Source organism: Numida meleagris, chromosome 2 (genome assembly GCF_002078875.1).
Source record: "Numida meleagris isolate 19003 breed g44 Domestic line chromosome 2, NumMel1.0, whole genome shotgun sequence".
In the NCBI taxonomy this organism is placed as follows: domain Eukaryota; kingdom Metazoa; phylum Chordata; class Aves; order Galliformes; family Numididae; genus Numida; species Numida meleagris.
The window spans coordinates 76,910,408-76,935,164 of record NC_034410.1 but is presented as its reverse complement, the minus strand read 5'-3'; the positions used below and the strand labels follow the sequence as shown (position 1 = coordinate 76,935,164).

General features: G+C 39.5%; 1 protein-coding gene across 6 annotated transcripts in view; it reads right to left on the bottom strand.

The window, feature by feature from the left end:
- SEMA5A (semaphorin 5A) overlaps positions 1-24,757 on the bottom strand; it is a 325,269-nt gene that overhangs the window by 204,379 nt on the left and 96,133 nt on the right. For all 6 annotated transcript variants that reach the window (XM_021386099.1, XM_021386098.1, XM_021386095.1 and 3 more), the window contains one exon: positions 23,380-23,575. In XM_021386099.1, the coding sequence (XP_021241774.1) occupies positions 23,380-23,509 (130 nt within the window). In that variant the 5' untranslated portion in view covers positions 23,510-23,575. The remainder of the gene's footprint in view (positions 1-23,379; positions 23,576-24,757) is intronic.

Here is a 24,757-nt window from a genome sequence, read left to right as displayed (position 1 = left end):
AATATCACCACAAACACGACAAACTTTGTTCTGGAAAAACAGCAAGATTCATTTATTTATTTTTACACAGACATATTGAGAACATAAATGATTCTTTAAAGAAAGTGTAGTTGCAAAGAAGTGCAACCCTCAAAAGTTTCTCCTAATTCTCAAGATATCAAAACACTATTCTCAAACATTTGCTGCAAATCAGTTGCATGGAAAGTATACAAGAGTTGAAGAGGTCAGGTCTACATGTGTGACACAGTGAGCTGTTGAACCATCTATTTAAGGACTATAGTTACAAAAAAGTCAATAAAAAGACCAATGGTGAGCACACGGTCATGGTCCTTTGGTGCAGAGTCAACACCAGCCCCTGAGAATACTATGGCATTGTCATTTTTGGAACTGGTATCCCCCACTGCAGTGCAGGTTATCAGCCCCCATCACAAACTTTCTCCTTTACTGACATGCATACTTTCACTTTTGCAGAAGTCTGGATTGAAATAATCTATGTCTGGTGCCTGTTTCTGGATGATTTGTTCTTAATTTTAATATTAAAGATTTAGCACAAGTAGGTCAACCATGCCTACAGAGAGGGCCCAGGAGAAAAATGTTGTTCCGTGCCCAAATTCAGCCATTGCAGAGAACGATTAAACATACTGTGCAGAAGCTACAGCATCGTATATTTAGGAAAAACAGATGGAACCACACAGTAGAATCACTTGGGTGTCAGAAAACTAACTTCTGCATTTTTAATGACAGCCTGTGTGCATCTGGGAAATTACAGGCCTGTAATGTCACTTTGTACACGTTCTGCAGAATTTGTAGCTATATTCACTGCTGTTTCCATCTGTGCTGGATAGGTTATCAAATCAGGTCATGGGAGGGGACAGGGCCACATATAAAATAACTATGGTTACAGCTGCCACCAGCTACCACTACAGATGCCATGTACAGAACCTAGCAGGATTCAGTAGAGGAAAATATATATATATACATTAACACATTATAGGCCTGTACAGCTATACATGCATTTATCTATTTATGCTTACACCTTAGAAGGCTACTTAGGCAAGAACAAAACAGGCATTTCCTAACTTTCGTATACTTGATTTTGCAACCTCAACTATTCAGTAATGTCTTCTGTATGAAATAATCAATAGCAAAGTTCTAAAAAGTCAAGAAATCGGGTAGGTCACAGATAAGGAAATAGAGATGCAAGTCTTTAAGAATCTCACTTATTCAGAGCTTTAAAACCAGGCCAGAGAACGCACCAGAGCTGGAAGGACAACCCTAGGATGCGAGTCAAAAGCAGAAGTCTACCAAGGAGACCAAGAAGGAATTCTCTTCCTTCTTGTCCTACTGTCTCAGTGTGGTAAAATAAAGCTTCAGGGTACTGCAAGGAGGTGATCAACACCATTTCCAGATTTGGAGCAGAGAGGGCAGAGGTCAGGCAGGGCAAGACAACCCAAGGTGAGAGAGCGAGAAAGGAACTTAGGAAATCTCATTGAAATTTGATTCCCCTCTGCTCCTGCAAACAATAAATTATTTTATCCTTTCTTCGCTGCATTCAACATCACTCTTGCTTGAGGGAATAAGGTCAGGAAGATCAAATGGCTGCAAGAATTGTTTTCTTTTCAGCAAAAGCTCTGAAACCATGTCTTATTTGCCACTGTGGCATCATGTGTCACACAGGAGCAAGTCTTTATGGGATGAAATTACAACTTCATGACATTTTTGCACAGGAAAACAGGCAAATAACAACAACAAATACAATCAAATAAAGCCCTTTTAATTGTGGAAATAAAAGCTTATTGGTAAAATACTGCTTCAAGTTAATTGGTGTAACTATATCACAGAAAAAAAGTGATTTATCACCGAAACATCAAAATCTAGTTGAAAACCACAGGTAAAAGAGGGTCTTTCCATTCTGTCACAAATTCTCCTTGAAGTCAGAATTGTATAAGAAGCTATTAAAGATCCATAAAATAATTTTCTTAAAACTGAAAATCCATGATAAAGTAATAATAATAATTTTACTTTATTAATAGTTTTCATATAGATGCAACACAATATGTTTTATAAAATAATGCAGCTATATATTTTGCATATTACAACATAATAAAAAAATGCATAAGTTAATTAAAAGCTGCCTGCTGACATGTGACCAAACCGTGCTGCTTGCTGATCACAGGTGACAAGTTGCAGCAATCCTACTCCACCTCAGTTCTCTCCGATCCCTGGCTTTCCCTCCTCTTCCTGCGCCCATACGTCATGTGCAACAGTTAAATATCCAGTCCTTCAGTGAACCCTCTCTTCTCACTCCTGATACTAAACAAACTTATTCTGACACACCTTCAATCTGTCTTCTCCCCAACCCCCAGTGCCCTTGCTAAAGCTGAATATGCACATTTACTTTTCCACAGACATTGTTTTCAGGCTTAAACCTGTCCATGGAAAAGTGTATGCATTGCTTACATGCAATCATGACAGTATCACATGATGGGTGCCCTTCAAAACTAACATAACAGATATCTATCATTAGCCAAGTGAGATATATATCACGTATCAGAACTATGTTACTAATACACCTAGGTTGCTCCAAAAGTAATGCCTCCTATTTATTTCCACAAAAACTACAACAGATACAAAGAGCACAATGACACAACTTGATAGAGCAAATTCTCAGCTACAAAACAATGTTTTTCAACATAATCACCACCATTAACTATTCATTTTCATTAGCAATGAACAAGAGCCTTGTTCACACACTTGTAACACCTGTAAAAATCTGCACCAGCAGAGGTGACCCACTGTCACTTTCGCCAGTGCTGAAACACAGAACCCACCACCTCACTGTGCTCACATCCACTGCTGGGTCTCCATCAATGCTCACCAAGCACTGATGAGTGTCAATGGGTGCCATTATTTCCACATGGAGGAATTCACTGATACATCTTTGCTTCATCTGCACTTCCATGTCAGACGTCATTCTGTCAGACTGCCTCTCTGGTGCAAACTGTCACATGGCAAGAAAATGGAATGAAATATTGGTGGGAAGCTTCAGTATCTATTGCCATAGCAGCAATATCCACCTCTGACTTTGTGGGCTGACATAATAAGATAGGAAGCGCTGCTTTTGGAGCAGCCCTCATAGTACTAAAATTTGAAAGCCTTATAATTCAAAAATGTTCCTGAAAGAAAGTGGATCTTTTCCCATTAAATTAAAAGATGAGTACTGAAAGAGTCAAGAGATTGTGAGGAAGCTACAGCTCTCTCACATGCTGTGAACCACATGGGTTTTCCTGGGTCTTTCAAGGTTTGGTTCTTTCTTTAGTAGCTTAGATTTAATAGAAAGCGAGGTTTGCCATGGCTCATATACCCATGAACAAACAATCCACAGAAGTCCCCTCAACTTGTAGAAGGTTCAAGGGAGTCTCCTAAAGAATTTTATAGACGATTATAGACAAAGGAGGCTAACAATCAAAGCTAGGCAGGAGGGTGTTAGATAATCATACAAATAATGGAAGTACAGAAATCTGCCTCATTTTTACTTTAATATTATCTGTCCAACAGGCCCTGGCTTGTCTGGTGTACATAGTTGGTGACCAGTCACAGGCTGCTGAACTCGGCAGTTTTTTTTGTAAGTGAAACAGTCAAGTTTTCTTTAACCTATATTTCATTGTTCAGTCCAAAGCTGCATTACAGCAACTAAAAAATAATTTGAAAAATGACTAATAAGGAAGGAAATGGTATTTTTAGAACTGAATTCAGAAGTGATCTTCAATGGTAAATAATGAAATTAAAAGATGAGACTAAAGACCTCCCAATCTCATTAGAAAATTAACACAGATATTAAGAAAAATCAATAGTGTTCATGATGCACACATATGCCACCTCAAGCCATGGTGTCCTTTTGTGCAAATAAGAAGCACAAAGTTAAACCACTTCCTTTGAGGTACTCTGTTAGGAAAATAAAAATTGTACTACTATGAAAATGAGCAGATTTGCAATATTAACAGAAGTCTCTGGGTGGCATCAGTACAACAAAATCACTAATCTTATAAGGAAATTAAAATCTGCTACTGAATGCTGAAGTTGTTTTTTAATTAAACGTATCTAATCTAAGTATGGTACACTAATCCTCATCTTCCTGAGGCTGTATATTGATTTTAGCCCATCTTAGATCTCACCTTCCCATTATATCTGTATTACCTCTCTATCCTCCTGAAAGGCAGTGAGACACGTCAGAAGCTCCTCCGTGATATTCCATGCTGTCCTGCTGCCAGCCTCCCTCACTGCAGGGCAATCTACCAACAGTTACCACGGATGGCAAAAGGCCATCCACCTGCTCGCTCCACAACATGCTCTGGTTTGGGGTTTATTTGTGGCACTGCACTCTCTAGGGACCAACAAGGCACACTGGGAAACTCTGCTGTGACATTTCCAGAATCCATCAGCACTAACTATTTTAGGGCAAAGGCTGAGAAAAACAAAATATTCTTCAGTAATCTCTGTGCAGCACCGGTATCAATTTCAGTGTGATTGTTATGCCCTCGTTTTAAGCTTCCCATTATTATCTATTTCAATGAATAATGAATTCATTCAAAACAACTTCAAGAAAATAAGCATCTCTCTGTGCTAGGGTAAAAAAAAAAAAGAGAGAGAAGAAAAATGGCACGCTGAAGCCTGCTGCATCTCTTGTAGTTCACTGCTGCTTACGCATTTTTTCTTACATTTCCAATCATTGCTCTTTTTAAGCTCTTCCCTCATATTATCCTCAGAGAAATGAATTAAACACACCCTTACCTTGCTGGTAAGTCATCAACTCACTGCACATGAAAGTACCACAACTCAAGTGAAGAATGGAGATGCGTGCAAATACTATTCCACAGGTGCCAAGAGAACATGACAATTCAGGCAAAGAACGGCTGCATTCCATCCACTTACGCTTCATCTCTACTTATCCAAAAAGGGCTGAGGCTTAGTGTGTCAACAACATGACTTACTTTTCTAGGGTTTATTCAAGGTATGTGTTACTCAGCACTCACTACATTGACTTCCAGATTTAAATAACTTTTAAGTTCTAAGGCTAAAAAAAAAAAAATCTGTAATTAGCTGGAAGAAAGTAGTTATATTTACACACATATATCATACACAAGTGTTTGCATCCTCAGATGAGCTTCTGAAAACACAGCTGTGAACAGACTTCTCCATCAGACAACACGGCTCACCTGCATGTCACTGAAATGGAGAGGAACCCAGGCAAGACCTAAGCAAATGGCGTTGTGTTCTCCTCAAGCTAGAGAGGAGCTCCACAACAACTAATTCATTCCACTTGTGGTGCACAGCGTCCCAGCTAATATACATAGTGAACACTTACATTGTGTTTAAACCCATAAAAATACAAGGTATTCTTTACGTACCTTTAAAGCTATCCTGTACATATTTGTACATAGAATCATAGAATCGCTCAGGTTGGTGTCATGCTTTTATGATTTTTGGTCATTGGTACTCCACATCATAACATCAATGTAGTGAATGTACCTGGTTCTCAGAAGAGAAGGACTACTACATTCCCCACGGTACTTTGCTCCTCTGTTACCATTTTCCAGCCGGAGGGAAAAGATAAAAGCTCACAGTATAAAAACTTGCAGATCACGAGACCTCATCCCTTTTTCCGCCATCTCTCGTCTTGGCAGCACCTCGCTCTCCAGCCGTCTTATCGTTGGTAGTAGAGTAAGGCCTGCCTTGATTTTGGGACATTCTCTCTCTGTATTGGATTTATCAGCTTAAATTGTAATTATATTGTATTATAGTGTATTGTTTTGCATTCTGATATTTTATTTAGTAAATTAGTTTGTTTCTCCTCAGATTGTTGCCACTGTTCTTTGCTCTCAGGGCCATCTCCCTACAATTTTCCCCTTTCCCCTTTTCCTGGGATGTGGGCCCTTGGGTCCCCCGTCCCCTTCGTCACGGAAACAGACCTAACGCCCGTAAACCACTGACAGTTGGAAAAGACCTTCAAGATCATCAAGTCCAACTGCAACCTAACCATACTACCCAAATTCTAACAACCCACCACTAAATCATGTCCCTGAGCACCACATCCAAACGGTTTTTAAACACATTCAGGGATGGTGACTCAACCACCTCCCTGGGGAGCCTGTTCCAGTGGTTAATAAACCTTTCTGTTAAGAAGTTTTTCCTGACATCCAACCTAAACCTCCCCTGGCACAACTTGAGGCCATTTCCCCTTGTCCCGTCACCTGTCACCAGGGAGAAGAGACCAACCCTGCTCTCACTGCTATCACCTTTCAGGTATTTGAAGAGAGCAATAAGGTCTCTCCTCAGCCTCCTCTTCCCCAGACTAAACAGCCCCAGTTCCTTCAGTCCCTCCTCGTAGGGCATATTTTCCAAGCCCTTCACCAGCCTTGTTGCACTTCTTTGGATCTGCTCCAGCACCTCAATGTCCTTTCTGCACTGAGGTGCCCAAAACTGAACACAATACTCGAGGTAGGGCCTCACCAGTGCCGAGTACAGGGGCAGGATTACCTCCCTAGTCCTGCTCACCACACCATTCCTGATACAAGCCAGGATGCCATTGGCCTTCTTGGCCACCTGGGCACAGTGCTGGCTCATATTCAGCTGACTGTCCGTCAGCACACCAAGGTCCCTTTCCATCAGGCAGCTTTCCAGCCACTCCTCCCCAAGCCTGCAGGGTTGCCTGGGGTTGTTGTGACCAAAATGCAGGATCTGACACATCATACACAGTACTTAATAACTTTTAGTCACTCTTCATATATTTTTACTCATTTTGGCGCAAATTCTTCCCTTATCTATACTAGTCTAGCACTGTTACAAAACAGGCTAGTATAAGCTTTTTCTGGTGGGTTTCCTCCTGCTGGATATGTTCACAATGAAAACATCAGAAGTGCCAAAAGAGTAATGAAGAACAATTAAAAAAAACCACCAAAAAGAAACGCCACCTCATCTTACAAATACAGTAAGCACAGGAAATATTTTCCCATTTATATTACAAAACAAAGACTCATTCTAGTTAGAGTTAGAAATAATAAGAACTATGCTAATTATACACATCTCCAATTCTGAGCACAAATATCTGCCCTGTTACTTGCCATTCTTCCATAAACTGGAAGAATAAATGGGAGAAGCTGAACACTTGGAAGACAGCAGTCTACTGCAAAGCAGAGAACACCCACGTGTTATATAGCCTGTTTTTCCAAAACCTTTAATTCTAGATACATGTCTTCTATGTGCAATGGTATGTTGGCACCCTTAGCTTTAGATCCTGAATGCTAAGGCAGGTTGTCTTGCAGAACTGTATCGGTAAAACAACCATGTCTAGCCGATGCTTTTACAGGAGATGAAGCCATGGTTTGGGAAGAGCCCACAGGGAGATGCTGTAGAGTAGCTGCTGCCTAGACTGCACACGCGGACTCCCCATAGGATGCAAAGCCAGGAGCACTCAACACAGATACAGATTTAGATCAAAGCTCTGGACATTCGTTAGCCTTTTCTACGTGATTCTCTGTGCTGCCCTATACCATGCATTTGATAGTCAGAGGAATTATTAATGCTTCTTAACAATAGTGGAGTTTAAAGACAGTACTTAAAAACATTGTATTGTGATGAATGTAACAGATCGTACAGTGTTTGCTACCAGATGGCTCTACTAGTCTAAATGGAATACACTAAAAGTAGACTAAATGCAACCTATGCAGAGAAAAGCAAAGAAATCAGACACAAGAAGGTGGTATCTCCAGGCACCCTTTCACGTTCCTCTGTAAAGTGAAAGTCTTAGGACAGATAGGCCTGCTATACAAACCCGGTACTGTTTTTAATGAAAAAGTCATTGCACATAGACCTCCATCATAAAGAGTACATTTACATTAGGGCTGTACTGACTTTAATAATACACATTTAAGAGTAGGCAGACATCATAACTGGAAAACAAAAGAGTATGTATTCATACTAGCTAATCCAAATTTGCTGATAACATTGAAGATTGAAATCAATTGCTATAAAAAGTGAGAACACTTTTTATGTTAATAATAGACTAGGGGTGGTGAGGTCCTGGCACAGGCTGCCCAGAGAAACTATGGATGCCCTGTCCCTGGAAGTGCTCAAGGCCAGGTTGGATAGGGCCCTGACCTAGTGTGGGGCAACATTTCCATAGCAGGGGGTTGGGACTGGATGGGCTATAAGGTCTCTTCCAACCCAAGCCATTCTGTGATTCTATGATGGAAAAATAACAGACATTCCGTTGATTAAATAGTGAAGAACTGTGCGATTTCTAGAATAAGGTTGTAGGAAGAAATAAGAAAATATCATTTCTGCACACCAATGGATGAAATAAAAACAACTGCATAAGCAAGGTTAGCTAATGGAATTCAAGTCTTTACAAAAAAAAAAAAAAGATGGAGTTGCTACTTTGCCCACCAAGATTAAATCAGCAACCACAAACTACAGACATTTCTCTTTTTGTTTTACTATACTATATTTTGTTCCCCTTTGGAAACATGAAAACATGTCAGACCTCCTATAGATCTATAGTTCAGAGCTCAACTTCGCTTACAGGGGAAAAAAAAAAAAAAAAGAACGCCAACCTCAAAACTATGGCTTCCTTTCACAACCCACTATTCTGGAGGTCTCTTTGGATCATGAGCAAAGCAGCTACCTTTCTACTACCATCCAACAAACACAACCTTACATGGTCCTGAAGCCTCACCTAGAAGCTCTGCCAGCTCCTCTGCACTTTAAAACATCTATAATGAGACAGATCCCAAGGCTAAAAAAGCTCTTGACATTATCCAATAAGTTCACCAGCTGCTCACAGGGCCTTTAGTTTTTAAACAACTGTTACCAGCTTCACAACAATTTTGGAGATAACAAGGCAGGGCTATAAGTAGTTTATTTATTATTAAATGGGGAAAATAAAAAAAAAGTATATTGAACTGTTTCTTAAAATAAGCTATATGTCACAGAACAGTGAACTCAAACTTCTTTCTTAAACTTACTTTCTAGCCAGCTCCCCACTTTTTCCACTACTGCTATCATTATTCTCTAAGTCATGGCCTCAGCAGCCAGCTCACAGCTCTCTGGGTAAGGGAGATGCAGCCACAGCAACTGCCCTGCCCTGGTTCCTTGCCCTGCTTTCACAGCCCACACTCTAACCTCCAAAGTCTCAAGGTGCTTGAGTTCAAGAAATGTTTAGATGTTGAACTAAGGGATGTGGTTTAGTGTGGAAATACTGGTGGTAGGTGGACAGTTGGACTGAATGACCTTGGAGGTCCTTTCCAACCTTGGTGATTCTACGGTCTACAGTCTAGCCGACATTCCTGTTTTCTTTGCCTTGTCAAAGCCTTACCAGCTAGAAATACTTACTTCTGCATTCTTACGTGTGTGCAGATGTCTGTTACTGGGATAATTAAAGGGAATTTGGGTTCTGACTGTCTGTGCCCTCAGGGAAGAGACAGTAACATCTGCTGCAATGACTACTTATTTCTTATTTTTCTGAACAAGGATTTTGAATTGTTTATGTTTCATTGTTCAGACGCACATGCTGCATACAAACACAAGTTATAAGGGAAAAAAGACTTAACTCCCACCTAGATGAAAGCAGTTTCAGTGCCACAAGCACAGTTTTTATACACTTCAGATCACTTAAGAGTTCTGTAGAAATTAAACAGTGACAAGGCATCAGCCATAATATCCAATTAGAGCTTTTTTTTTTAATTATTTTTAAGTTTATGTTTGTTTTCCTTTTTTTCCTCTCTCTCTTATGCACAGAAACAGTATGAAACCAGAAAACCAGAGGGGAAAAAACAACAATAAAACCTACTTAGCAAAGTTTCACTAGCTAGCTGGAAGAGATCTCATTAACTGCACTCTCCTCACTTCTAAGGAAAAAAACACTGACTTACACATCGAGCATTTGATGTTATAATGTTTTTAAATTACATAGTATTAGTCATCTTAGGATAGCATTCTAGTTAAAAATAATAACCAGGTAAGCTTTACAATTGTTTGAAGTGCTAAGAACTGTGTTTAAAAACTTTCAGTTGCCCAATCTTCAGCACCATATTTTAAAGAAACGTAAAGTGACTTACAGACTGTTGCTTAAACCAGGAGTTGACATATGGATTTCCAAATCCTAGTCCAATTTAAAGCAAAAAGCCTACTGATCTTCACTAACTGTCCAAACTAGGAACCATACAATTATCACACCGCAGACTACCATTAAGAAATGAAAATTATGAAAAAAGGATACGGGAAGAGCCAAAACTGAAGGGTCTGGGGGCTCACTTCTGGGTTTTTCTCCATGATGCATTTGAATATGATACCAACTCATGTTTGCCTACTTGAACATTGCATTCCACTGTCATTCCATTTTGTCACTGCACACATCTGTTCTCATTATTTTACAATGAAATACTTGTAAGTATCATTCTGAATGACATCGCCTTGATATAAGCTCCAGCCCCTTGACATAGAAACACATCAGGGATTGCAGTCTACTCTCTCACTGCCTAGATTCTCTGCTATCTCAGCTCTTACGATGCTGCTGTCCTTACAGTAATCATTACAAATTTTTGGTTTTGTGAAGCTGTCAGCAGGAGATTTAGCAACCACTCCTCTTCTTGAATAGTATATATATATCTGGACACACCACAGATAGGAGCTCAGGGGCAGTGTTAGAGAAAACAAATGCAACAAAAAGAACTTCCAGAGAGAGTCACCTGCAGAACCACAAGATCAATGCTAGCTGCCCCGTTTGTAAGGACAACTGAGGAGTCACCTCCACAGCAGTTCACAGCTAGGATGATTCTTGTGTATAGCAGTAAATTGCTTAGCACATTATTTGAGAAAGGAGTTTAAACAGGTAGGAAAGAGATCCGAGGGATCACTGGAGGCTACCAAAGACAGTTTACTCTAGTAGACTGCAAGTGTTGGAATGGTTTATGGGTTGTATCACTTCAACCCAAGAATTACGTGCAAATGCACACATCCAGGCCAGGAAAATAACTCATGTACAAACTGCACTTAAAAAAGCAGTGGTTGTTAATACTAAAGGTGGCCAGAAGTCTGCCATCAGATTAGAGGTGGATATGAGTAGAAGTGGGACAATATTCAGGTGAAGAGTCCTAAGAAGGTATGCAGCACAGAAACATCAAGTACAGTATTAATTAAAGGCGCTGGCACAAAGATACAGATGGTTTCAGAAAGTTTTCAGGACATTTTCTTGACCAATACTACCACAGCTAGGATACAGCAAGACTAAGTTCATGTACAAGAAGAGAGAGAGGGAAGCCTGGGGGACAGCATGGAAACCAATTTATAGAAGACTTAGGTAGAAGGCACAGAGAAGGCAAGAAGAACAATGAGAACACACTGGGGGAAAAGAGAACAAATGCAGGAGAAGACAAATAGAGAGAGACAACCTCAGCGAAACATAAGTATTATTATCCTGCACCAGATGCATGTTCCTTCTACTTTAATATCCTGTTCATGTCAGCTGTTAGCTCAAGAAAGCCTGGGAAAAAAGGCATAAGGAATCCGCTGTAGACAGCAGTGGTATTTTCAAGTCTTAACATTATGTCTCAATCTAAAGCATAAAAATGAGAAATGGCCTAAGCCTGAAACATATAATTTAAGAGCAGAAAACTGGGAGAAGGAGTTTCAGAATGCTAATCGAACCAAAAGATATGAAAGTAATTAAACAAATAAATGAAAATGAGAAGGGCATGAGAAACCCCTGTAGAATTCTCAGGAGAGAGGGAAAAAAAACATCAGTTCATGAAGGGTGATGAATCAAAAGAGATTTTTTCCCACTCTGCACTGTAAACCACCTTGCAGGTAGGCTGACCCACACTTCAGAGTAAGGACTCATTCAGCAGTGCAGATGAGTACATTATCAAAACAGAGTTTTTCTAAGCTGTAAAAACAATGCCACCCATCTCAGCTGTGTTTTCACATGTGGAAATAATACTAGTTGTGTCAGACCTTCCTCACACCAGTGAGAGATTTGCTCCTCACTGGGGCAGTTCTGCTAGTCAGCACTCCAAGCAGACACTAGCTTCACGCTTCAGCCTGCACAGAGCCCACACTCTCCCCAGTAAGTACAGCTCCTACTTCCTGTTAGCAGCTCCAGCACCCACCACTGCCACTGCCTGCCTTCCCCTCTCTGCAGAGGGGCTCAACCTTTCACATTTAGCAATTAAAAGCTGGCTTTGGCATCCAGCCATAGACTTTAGCTTGAAGGAAACTGCGTAGTACAACTATGGGAAACAAGTATCTGGTCTTAATGGGGAATTTCACAAAGAAACCTGCACAAGTTTTATTTATTTATTCTAAGGAAGAGAAACATAAGCCAGCTGCCTGTAGATAGTTAAAATAATGCCATGTTACTTTTCTGGAAAACACCTGTTTCAATTAGCAAGATTATTTCTCAAAATGAATGTCCTGCAATGACATTTAACTAAGATGGCATATTATGATACTAAGCTTCTTTATTTACATTGCTTTAGCATAACACAATTTCTTGATTCTATCAATGCTGCCCAAGACAACAGCTCTTAAAATATTTTCAGGCCTGAAAATACTTCATGGTGGAAAAAATATATATATATACTGTAACACAAAAAGTAAAGAAGATAAAGTCTGATGCTAATCTCAGTAAGAACTTGGACTTTGGACTTCAAACTGGAACTCATGTCCCAGATGCTCCAGAACAACAATAAGAAAAAAAAAACAGCAAAAAAAAACTTCAAGCCAAAAAAAAGTGGCAAGCAAGCAAGGAAAAAAAAACCCTATCCCACAAACAAAAGGTTAGCGATCCTCTTCATAAAACAAGCACATCTCCACTAATTTTCTGCTAAAGGACACCATCAAATCGCAGATACTTTTCATTAGTAAGTATTTCAGTCACTGTACTGTAAGAGCTAATTGTGCAACAATCTCCTAATCCTCAGAAATGGTAAAGAACAGTTTCTTAGTGCAGAAAGTCATCATAACACTAGACACACCAGAAGGCTGTGCTACCATTCAACAAGACCTGGGCAGACTGGAGAGTTGGGCAGGGAGGAACCTGATGAGGTTTAATAAGAACAAGAGTAGAGCCTTGCACCTGGGAAGGAAGGACCTGTACTGAAGGACCTGGGATTCCTGGTGGGCAGCAGGTTGGCCATGAACCAGCAGTGTTCCCTTGTGGCCAAGAAGGCCAATGGGATCCTGGGGTGCACTCAAAAGAGCATGGCCAGCAGGTCAAGGGTGGTGATCCTCCCCTTCTCCTCTGCCCTGCTGAGACCACATTTAGAATACTGCATCCACTTTTGGGCTCCCCAGTTCAAAAAAGACAGGGATCTCCTAGAAGGAGACCAGTGAAGGGCCACAAAGATGACAAATGGCCTGGGACGTCTCCCTTATGAGGAAAGACTGAGTAACCTGGCTCTGTTCAGCCTGGGGAAAAGAAGACTGAGAGGGGATCTGACAAATGTTGATAAATAACTAAAGAGAGGTGGGAGGTAAATGAACAAGGCCAGGCTCTTCTGAGTGGTGTGTAGCGATACAACAATGAATAATGGCCTAAAACTTGAATATAAGAAGTTCCATACTAAGATGCAGAAGAACTTATTTACAGTAAGGGTGATGGAGCACTGGAACAGGTTGCCCAGAGAGGTTGTGGAATCTCCATCTGTGGAGATATTCAAGACCCATCAGGACTCCTACCTGTGCAACCTATTGCAGGATACCAGCTCTGGCAGGGGTGTTGGACTCAGTGATCTCTTGAGGTCCCTTTCAATCCCTACAATTCTGTGATAACAAAACTTGAAGTGAGCAGTATCAGTAGAATAAGGAGTTTATGACAGGTCAGAGTATGATCTCACCCGAATGTGACAAATTGCCATGTTATAAATGAATATCTACTATGTTCAGCCACGCGAACAAAATCAGCTGCTGTTCACCGTCCTCCAGTCCTGTCAATAGCAACTGAATGGTGCCACACAAGTGAGGCAGAAATGAAAGCATGTGAAGAAAAAAAAGATACCTTAAAGTACTGACAGCTGAATGTTTAAGAAATCTTGTAATTCTTTCTTTTTTTTTCCTCCTCCTTATCCTCCAAAGAAGAAAAATTAAAACAAATTAGTTTCCCTCTGTACCACCAAGCTCTTCATGCCAATAATAATAGTGCTACTGGTATGCTGGGGGGCCAGGCCTCACCATCACCCTCATCCACCATGGACACAGCAGGCCCACTGCTCTCAACAGCACAGCTGCATCCTGCAGGGCTGTTGGTGTTGCGCAGCTGGGAGCTGTATGAAGAGGTGGACATGAACAGGCCACACAAAGACCAGCTAAAAAGGGCTGACTCCAAGCTCCTCACCTGTGTGATGCTAGCCAGCCATATACATGCTGTCCTTCAGTAAACACTAGGTAGCTCTCTGGTCACAAAGCAGTGAAGACCCTGAAGAGGAAGGGGAACCAAATTCACCTGAACCAAAGTGGATATTATGCACTGAGAACTTAATTCTTTGGCAAAGTATAGTTTGTGCTAGATGATTTAGAAACAATGGGTGTGTTTCGTTAAGGCCTTTTTCAGTAGAACATTCAGACTGACAGCATCAATTACAGAGACAGAATATACCTTAAATATTTTATGAAAAGAGTAAAATATTGTCTAGTAGAAAAAAACAGAACAATATTGTTTTTCAATTTCTGTATAACACAGCAAAACTTGTAAAAGATGACAGAAATTTAGCTGTTCCGGGCTTGGTTTCTTGGTTGCCAATGTGTTTCTCAAATATATTTCAGTTTGGAACCTATATTTCTTACAATCTTTCCGTAAAAATGCCCATGTCCACTAAAAATATGTATCATTTGAAGAAAAACAACACAACAAAACACAACAATAAAAAAACCAGATTAATTCCATCTGTAAGCTCTGTATCAGTAGTGGAATGTGGCAGGAGCTTCTCATTCTGCTGCTTTGCTTATGGCCAGAAAATTTCACATGCTCTAAACAACCACACAAAGAAAATCAGCCATAGAAAAGCTATGCAAAGGCTAGAAGGAAATGTTTGTGCAGCTGACAAGCCATTTCATCCATTGCTAAAATTATTAACATTCCAAGATGGCCCAGCACTTGACTAGAATGCTTATGAGGACTAAAGGAATTATAATTTGATACTTGCTTTAAAGAATGATCACTTCTGCTGAGGAAAATAAGTTATCTAGTATCTAATTATTCTTTGCTTCAAGAGTTTCCCTGTCATACTCTGTTTCCTTATGGAATTAGATAACAAAGATACAGGGTGATTGAGACAAAGACGAAAGGGACAGTACCTTTCAATCTTCGATGCTATCATTTTTTTTTTAATTAACTGTAATCAGTTGAAAGTTGCCATTCCCTAGTGGGTGCTTAGTGTCCTGTAGACTTGATTTTATAAAGAAAAAAAATGGAGGAGGAAGTTTTCCTCCTTAAGAGTGGCTAAGCGTGATTGAATGGATAGCACAAGCAGTCTCATAGCCCTGTCATCTGGACAAACCAAAGTTGTAATATTAGCTAGCCATTAACTTCTCTTCACTGATGAGTCATCTTTAATTGAAGAAAAACCTAAAAGAAGATAGAGGATGGAAAGCAGTACACCTCAATCCCATTGCTGAATCAGGCAGGAGATCTTTAAAGAATATTTTTGAGTAGCAGTGGAAAGAGAAGAAAAAAAGCAATAAAAACTGAGCAGCTTAGTAGACTATTATTAGTTTAAACAGTAGCTTGCAAAAAGATTAGGGGAAAGAGATGAGAGTACAAACAAAAACAAGTTCATACAGCATGTATTTTTTTTTTATTCAGCCCGCAAGTTATTTCCTCTTGGCACATGTTAAGCATGTGTACTCCATACAGAAACCACATGATAAAACAAGCAAAGATGTACTGAATCTATATTACTTAGACAAACGCCAAGTGAGGGAATTCTGTGGTGGTTAGGCAATAAGGTTAAAAAAATATATTTCTTAGGATTCCCGAACCAAGAAATCAGAAAATAACTACGTTAGTTTTCTTTTCTGGTTAACCTCAAGTAGAAATGAAGGGTTTTACTTTCATTTCTTTTAAGGACTGAGACACGTTATTTTTAAGCATGTTTACTTAACAGATAAGTTCTTCACAGCACACCATGTATTCAAAATATCACTAAACACAACTTCTAAAATTGTCAACTTTTTTTTTTGCTGAGACAACACAATCTTAAATTTTGATTACTTTATAGGAGCATAAAAGAATGATACTTGCCCTAGAGCAGATGATCTCAGTTATACTCTGAGCATCAATTAAGTTCAAGCTCACAACTGTACTGGATGCTATAAAAAAAAACCCTGAGAAATAGACATTATGCAAGTGAATGGCAGGACAGTAGATGCTTATAACCTCAAACTGGTATTGGGTCAGTTTTTTTCTAGCTTATACTTCTCCTAATAAATATAAATGAGGTCTGTATTCCAAAATTGCTAAAGTTATGTCACAAATCCATCAGCTAGCCAGCATCTCATGTCAGTGCCGCTCTATATATATGTATGAGGGAGTATTAAAAAAAAAAGAGATGGCAGTGGAAAGGTGTAAGCCTAAATATTCCTCCAAGTCCAGTCACAATGGAACAGGTCACTGCATCCCTTGATCTAACAATGGAGGAGTCTTAAGTCAAGGGTTGTTGTCTGGTTTGCGTAAAATAAAACTATGCTAAATCATCCCATTCATTTAAATTGCATGAGATAACACAGGTAAGCTTGTCTGAAACAAAAACAACAACAACAAAAAAAGGATAGCTACCTGAGAAGAGACACAGGCAGGCACTTGGGGAGGTCCCCTTACGTCTATCTAGAGGAGCCCACCAGGTCTACCAACAGCATGAGTTTAAAAGTGGAGTGTGCAAGTTTGGGCAGGTCAGATAGTTTTCATGTTCCACAAATGTACTGGTGAGGGAAAAACACAAGACGCCACTGTAACTACTTTTATACTTAAAAAAAAAAATCTGCAGTAAATCACCTTCATCTACCACAGCTTCTCTAGAGTGGGTGGCTAAGCGCTTTGAAAACTATGGAAATATTTAGACAAGCTTTAGTCTTCTCAACTGGTTTGCTTTGGTTTTGGATAAGAACAGTTAAACTTTTACGAAGTCACTGATCTTTGCAGGCATTTTATTTTCCTAAACATTATTTGCCTATGGTTTACTCCTCACTGTCCCTACCCACAGGAAATTTGGTTTCTACAGCCTTCTCTAAGGTTTTTTCACTTACTATATTAAGAAGGGATGTTTTTCAAAGGAAAGAAAAAGTAAGAAAAAGTTGGCCATCAATAAAACCTAACATACTTTAAAAAGTTAATATTTCATAACTATGTGCACATAAAAGCAAATCCAGATAAAATGTAATAAAAATTACAACCGTACGGCTCTCTTTAGAGATCCGCTTATTTTATGCCTTTTTCTGTCAAAACTCAAGTTATTTCAAACATAAGCATAATATTTACACATTATAAACATATACAAACACATGCCCAGGCAAATAATCTTGAACACTGGGTCTCTATGTCTGTTGTAGAGTCCACATTTTGTTTCCTTGACCTCAAACCTATAAGGTGCAGAACAGGATTTACAGCATCTTACCTCTAATGTATTTTTGAGGTTTATGCTAACATAGATGGTGAATCTTAAGCACATACCTGCAAAAAACGTAAGCAGAATCAAGGAAGAAAATGAATTTCAACAGATCAGTGCACATTCGCACATCTAGAGGCAGACACCCTGGAGAGAAAGGGATTTAAAAGAGGGACCGTGCATCACTACAGGTACTCTTGGGACTGCATAACACACTGAATCACACACTACTGAGATGATTCTGTTGGTCCATTCCCATTTTTATTTACAGACCTGCTTTTATCTGATCCCTGTTAAAGCCCCAGCTAAACTTTAAACAATAAGAAAAGGAATTTCCATCTTCCAAGTGAAACACAAATTGCTTTATTCAACTCTAGGAAAGCCCTAGGACAAAAGATTTTAGAGTTGAAACAGTTCTCACTCTAGAAAGACTATTTGTTCCAGATTCTGGGAGGAAGAAAAGGTGCATTATGCATTCACAACATTAATTATGCAGATAAATTACACTATGATTACTGCTACTATTTATGAGAGACAAATACAAGAGAAAAGGGTTTGTGGTCATGTCAAAAATCATTTGCATGTGCATATGCAAGTTGTCTTTTCTTTCCTCTGCCTGGCAAATTACTTAAGATTCTCAACTGGTGTGCGTAATTCCTGCCAGTTGATACGAGATGATACATCACAGGCTTTCAGCTAAAAATATTTAGCTGAGAAAATCAGTGATAGAAATAGTATATGCCTTTCCAGAAAAGGTAGCTTGACAGGATCATCACCTAAGTGTTTTTTGATGGGCAGCAGAAAAAGAAATCAGGCTCTTGCAAGAGGCATAGTCCCTACCTATATTTTACCATGACAACTCTCTGGGACTAATTTTTCTTTTTATTAGTTTTTTGCAGTTGTTCATCCTTACACACTACAACAGATCCTCACTCCCTTAGTTTTATTTAATAGTTCATACTCCATCTACCATGCTTCCCAAAGGTAGACAAATAAAATAACTACATTGCTATTTTGGCATATCAAAAAACAGCCTTAGTCAGGCTTAAGTAGAGTGAAAGAGTTAACATCTCTGTAAAGATTATACAGAAGTTCACAATCTTTAAAGTATCTACCACTCAATACAAACAGTGCTCAGCCTTGGCTAATGTTCAGCATTCCCACACAGCACTTAACCACTGGTGAATCTAATATTATTAAGAGCTGATTTTACAGATTAGGGCAACAATGTAGCAGTCAAATGAAAGTTTTCCTAGTTGTTAAGAACTGATTTATGGACACTGTATTGGTCCAGCAGCACAAATAACGTCAACAGATATAGAAAGCGTTTTCTAATACACATTCATTAAGTCAGTAAATGCTACAGGAAGACTACAGGAAACATAGGTATGGTTGAATCATAGAATCTTCTGAATTGGAAGGGACCTTTAAAGGTCATATAGCCCAACTCCTGCAATGAACAGGGACACCTACAGATAAATCAGGTGCTCAGAGCCCCATCCAGCCTGACCTTGTCTCCAAGGATGGGGCATTCACCACCTCTCTGGGCAACCTGTTCCAATGCTTCGTTACTGTTATTGTAAAAAGCTTTTTCCTTACACCCAATCTAAATCTCCCTTATTTTAGTTTGAAACCATTTCCATTTATCCTGTCGCAACAGACCCTGCTAAAGAGTCTGCCCCCTTCTTTCTTATAGCCCCCATTTAAAGATAAAGAAAGGCTGCTGTCAGGTCCTTTTCAGCAGGACTGTGCTCAATCCTTTTGTCCCTCATCTTGTACTGATAGCAGGGGCTGCCTCGACCCCGGTGCAAGACCTTGCACTTGGCTTTGTTGAACTTCACCAGGTTCTCCCAGGCCCACTGCTCAAGTCTGTCTAGGTCTCTCTGAATGGCATCCCATCTCTCAGGAGCGTCAACAGAATCGCACAGCTTGGTGTTATCTGCAAACTTGCTGAGGGTGCACTCGATCCCACTGTCTATGTCATTGATGAAGATGTTAAAGTGCACCAGTCCCAGTACTCAAGTACCCAAGTACACCACTTGCCACCAATCTCCAGCCAGGCATTTGAGCCACTGACCACCTTCTCTGGGTACAGTCTCACAACCAGTTCCTCCTCCATTGAACAGTCCATACATCAAACCCATGTCTTTCCAGTTTGTAGAGAAGAACGTTACAGGGGACTGCATCAAAGGCCTTACTGGAGTCCAGACAGATGACAACAGTGGCTCTTCCCTTGTTCAGTGGCACAGTTATGCCATCATAAAAAGTGATAATGTTGGTCAGGCAGGACCTGTCCTTGGTGAAGCCATGCTGGTTAACACACATCACTTCCTTCTCTTCCACATACACTAGCGTAGCTTCCAGGAGGATCTGTTCCATGATCTTCCTTGGCACAGAGGTGAGGCTGACAGGTCAGTAGTTCCCTGGGTGCTACATTGCCTTTTTTCCAGTCACCAGGGACACCTGACCACCATGACTTTTCAAATATCACTGAGAGAGGCTTGGTTACTACACATCAGCCAATTGCCTCAGGACTCTGGGATGTATCTTATGGGGGCCCACAGACTTATGGATGGATGTTCAAGTTCCTCAGGTAGTTGCACATCTGATCTTCACTTACAGCAGGAAGGACATTGCTCCCTGAGTTCCCACCTTCGATCCTGCAGGATTCATTCACGACACAGCTCTCTCGCACATACATCTTCATCATATTTTGATACCCCAGGTAGTTCATTCCTTACATACAGTTTCAAAAACAAACCTCTCTTACTCAGCTTGTCCCTTGGTTTCTCATCTGTTCTGCTTAACTAGCAGCCCTGTAATTACTAGTCAACTGCTGCATGCCCACACTAGTAATGTTACTCAGCTATTATACACTGCATAATGCATTGCACATACATTTCTACATGTAATCTCAAGATTTACTGATTACTCCAGTCAGATTATTTTGCTAAGTATGAGGTACATTTTATCAGAATATTTTAAGTGAAGGAAAATTTTGTCAAGATATGAGTTCATGAAACCTTAGATGTGTCGTAGATACATAATGGTTAGTGGTTTTTTTTGTTTGTTGTTGTTTGGTTTTTTACAAAGGTTAATCTAGCAAAGAAAATCTCACCAACCTCATATGAGCAATCTGAAAATAAGTGTTCCTACATAGCAGCATTCCCCGTATTTAGTTACAGCAAAATAGAATTGTTCAGTACACTAGTGGTGGCTTCTTCATAAGATGCAAGTGAAACAAGAGAACAGAGCAGGTCTCTGTCCCCAACAAACCTTAGCATTGATGACTTAAAACCGAAAGAATTCATTAGAAATAAAAAATGATAAAAAAACTGTAGCAGACCTATAGTAGTCTAAAAGGCAGGATAAGACTAAATTCAAGCTACTCTCCTATATGTTGGCTGAAATTTATGGACAGAATTGGACTCAGACCAGTGCATTTTTAATCAATTTTTAGCATGTAGCAAGGTAATAAATCTAAATTATTTGCCTTTATAGTTGCATATACAGAACAATCATTGAGTTTGTTAAATTAAGCATTTAAGTGCTGGAACTTTAACTGTGCTTCTTTTATTTACAACTTTGTATATGTATTTTATGATAAAATATAAAATTATCATTTAATTTTTAAATCTAAATTACACACACTACGTGAATACTAAGAAAACCAGATATTTCAGACTAAATCAGACTACTTAGTCCATCAATAAATGAGAGATAAACGTACCCCTTTCACATTAGACTGATCATTCACAACTCCTCTTTAATAAATATGACTAATTTAGTTCACTCTCCAATATACTGGGGAAAAGGACAGCTGACACCATTACTCTTAAAGCATTAAAACACCAGAACAACAAAAACACTTTCTGTACAGAATACATTGTTTTCTCTAACCTCATACAAAGAATGGAAACACAAATCTTTTATTCAATTAAATATCAATAAAGCCTAATTGATCAAAATGAACAAAAAATCACATGTTTTCTTAGTGAAACAGGAGGATAGGTAATACAAAACATCTCAATTCTTACATCCACATAGCTACACACTATTTGGAATTTGTTTTAAATTGTAACACTAATGTAAAAAGATTCAAAAATATAAAAACAATCAGATAAGTTATTAAATGCCTAAGGTTTTTATAGACAGGATCCTCTAAGTGTTCTTCACCTTGTTTCAATTATTCCTCAGCAGTTCATCCCAACACCCCAGAAGATAACTACTGGCTTGGCTATGCTGGGAGCTTACGGTAGAGCTCCAGTGCAAAAACACAGTATGTAAGAGGTGGAAGCAGGGACAAAGTGATCAAGGAGGAATTTAGAAACATTGCATGGGCATGTAAGAATCAAGTTAACCAAAGTTCAAGGGCAGTTAAAACTTGCAAAGAATGTCAAGGCAACAAAGAGAGCTTCTAATGCTACAACAATAACCAAAGTTCAGACAGGGAAAATATAAGTCATTGCTGAACCCAGAGAGTAAATGTTTAATGGCACTTACTCCACCATGATGCTGGTAACAAGTAAAGTATCATAAACACTGATCCTGGGACCTGTCCTGCTTAGCAAACATCTTAATCAATGACCAAGGGGAGGCAAGAGGCCACATACTGTTAAGTTTGCAGATACCTCCAAATTCATTGATAAGAGCTGTCATCCAAAGGGACCAAGGCGGGCTAGAGGAAAGGACCAAGAGTAACATCAAGAAATTCAGCAAGTGCACAGGCAATGGCTTGCACTTGAGAAGGAGCAACCCCACAGCATAGACTGGGGATGGACTGCCTGGCTAGGGAGCAGCTGAAAAGACCAGAATGTCTTGGCAGACATGAAAGAGCCAGAAGCATGCCTTTGTAGAAAAGAAGGCCGATGGCATCCTAAGCTCTCCTAACAGGAGAATAGCCTGTTCAAGGAAATAGAATAAAGGAAAGAGATCAGAGAATCAATAAAAGCATCTAAAATGTTGCATCCAATTTGGGACCTCTCAATACACAAAGAGTGCTGATAAACTGAAACAATTTGCATGTCTTGTTGGAGAGCCAACAAGATGACGAAGGATCTGGACAACACGACTACCAGTTCATTCATTGTGAACTGGGCTTTGTTTAGCCTAGAGAATAGAAGGCTTTGAGGGAGATCACATAGCAGCTTCCAGTACCTATAAGGTACTTAACAAGAAGATGGAACCAGGATCTTCACAGTGCTGCACAGTGGAGGATGTCCTGGTTTTGGCTAGTATAGAGTTAATTTTCTTCATAGTGGCTACTATGATGGATTGGATTTAGGAGAAAAACAGTGTTGATAACACATTCACCAGTGTTTTAGCTCTTGCTGAGAAGTACTTACACTGAGTCAAGGACTTCTCAGCTTCTCATACGTGACCTCCTGAGTTTCTCTTCCAACCTGAACTACATATACTATGATCCTAGCTTCATTTTAATCACAGAAAAAAATGAGTCACACACTGTGGACTGATGCATTCAGCACCAAATTGCAAACAAAATTCACAAACTTAGTTGTATTCATCCTGTGTTGAATACAGTCCATGTATTTTTATTTTTTTTTTTATTTTTTTAACAGCACTGAATGCACTTTTCTTACATAACATTATACACTACAAACAGAAGTTTCCAGGAATTCAGAGATTACACATTCCTTAGCCTACTTCTAAATATATATATTTTTTTTTTTTAGAAAGAAAGGACATATTTGCTCTTACTCCTTACCTTTGTATGCAATAACTGGGTGCACAGCTCTGTGACAGTGGATATCTTCTATATCTGGCTCCAGTATTCCTAATACTCCGAATCCTGCCAACAGCAGTGCAAGAAGGCAGCTTCCTTTCATGGTGGTCATGCTGTCCTCCACAGCAGTCACTTCTTTTAACTAGATACTCTTCTCGCACTCATGGGGGAAACGCACCTACAGAATTCAAAGAAATTTACTCAAGGACAAGAGCAACAGAAAAGTTAAACGATTCTTTATGTTTAAAAAAACAGCAACGAAATCACTAATTAAATCATTTTCTCTCTACTTAGGATTTGACTCTGATAGAATGCAATCAACTGTTCCTATAAATACTTTAGAGTCATCATCACTAAACAGTTTAGGATATTAGTTTCCTTTATCAACCAGACGCATTCAAAAACCGTTACTTATTCCCTCCCCACCCTGCTGGAAAGGTTCCATTTAGTATCTGGGGTATGGGAAAATAATTAGCTTTTTTTGTTTTGTTTAAATATAACAAATGAAACGGTACTTTGTAAAATAAAGTAGTCCCAGGTATGGGATAGATTTTATAAGACATAAAGCAAGCTCTTGCTAAAAATAACCTGTTCAGAGTACCCATCTTGCCTCAGCTACCTCCTTTAAGATAATGAAAACTGAACACATGCTTAGAAAAAAAAACAACCCACCAAGATATGCACTGGTAACATTTTCACCAGCTTTCAGAAAGCAGAGTAGCAGACATGCCATTTCTGTCCAACCACAACAGCACAAAGACATGTTCTTGTAGAACTGGGCTTCAGTCCTTCCCTGACCCCTGAGGTGTCCCTATGGGCTTCTCTCTAAGAAGGAAACCAAGCCCAACGCTGCTCTATGCAGCCACCGCTGTTCCCAGTTCCATGGAAACACTTAGGAAGAATAAAGTCTCCATCAGATCATGTTTGTTACAGTGCTCCAAAAATCTTGTTGCAGAGCGGGTTTAGTTTTAATTTGCTTTTTTGTATTTTTTTTAAAGATGTCATTTGATAACAAGAGATCAAAGGTAATATTAGATTGATTCTATCTGCATTAATAAAAGGTATTTCCAGGGGCTTCATGGAAAGAATAGCATCACGTTTAAGCTTCCCTATCACCATTCTAACTGCATATAATAGAAAAGGTGCAGAGAACATCAGCAAACAACTGCTGGCCTACGTTCACTTTGTCCACTTCCCTCACTTCTGCTTTCTTACAGAGGAAAGCGTTTTGATCCCCTGCAAGTAGGAAGGAGAAAATAAACTGTTATTTCACATTACTGACTGGTCTGCAGAAACAACTGCCCTGAAGCATGTATTTTTTGTTTATCCACACAGAGTGTATAGCATAGCACAAATACAG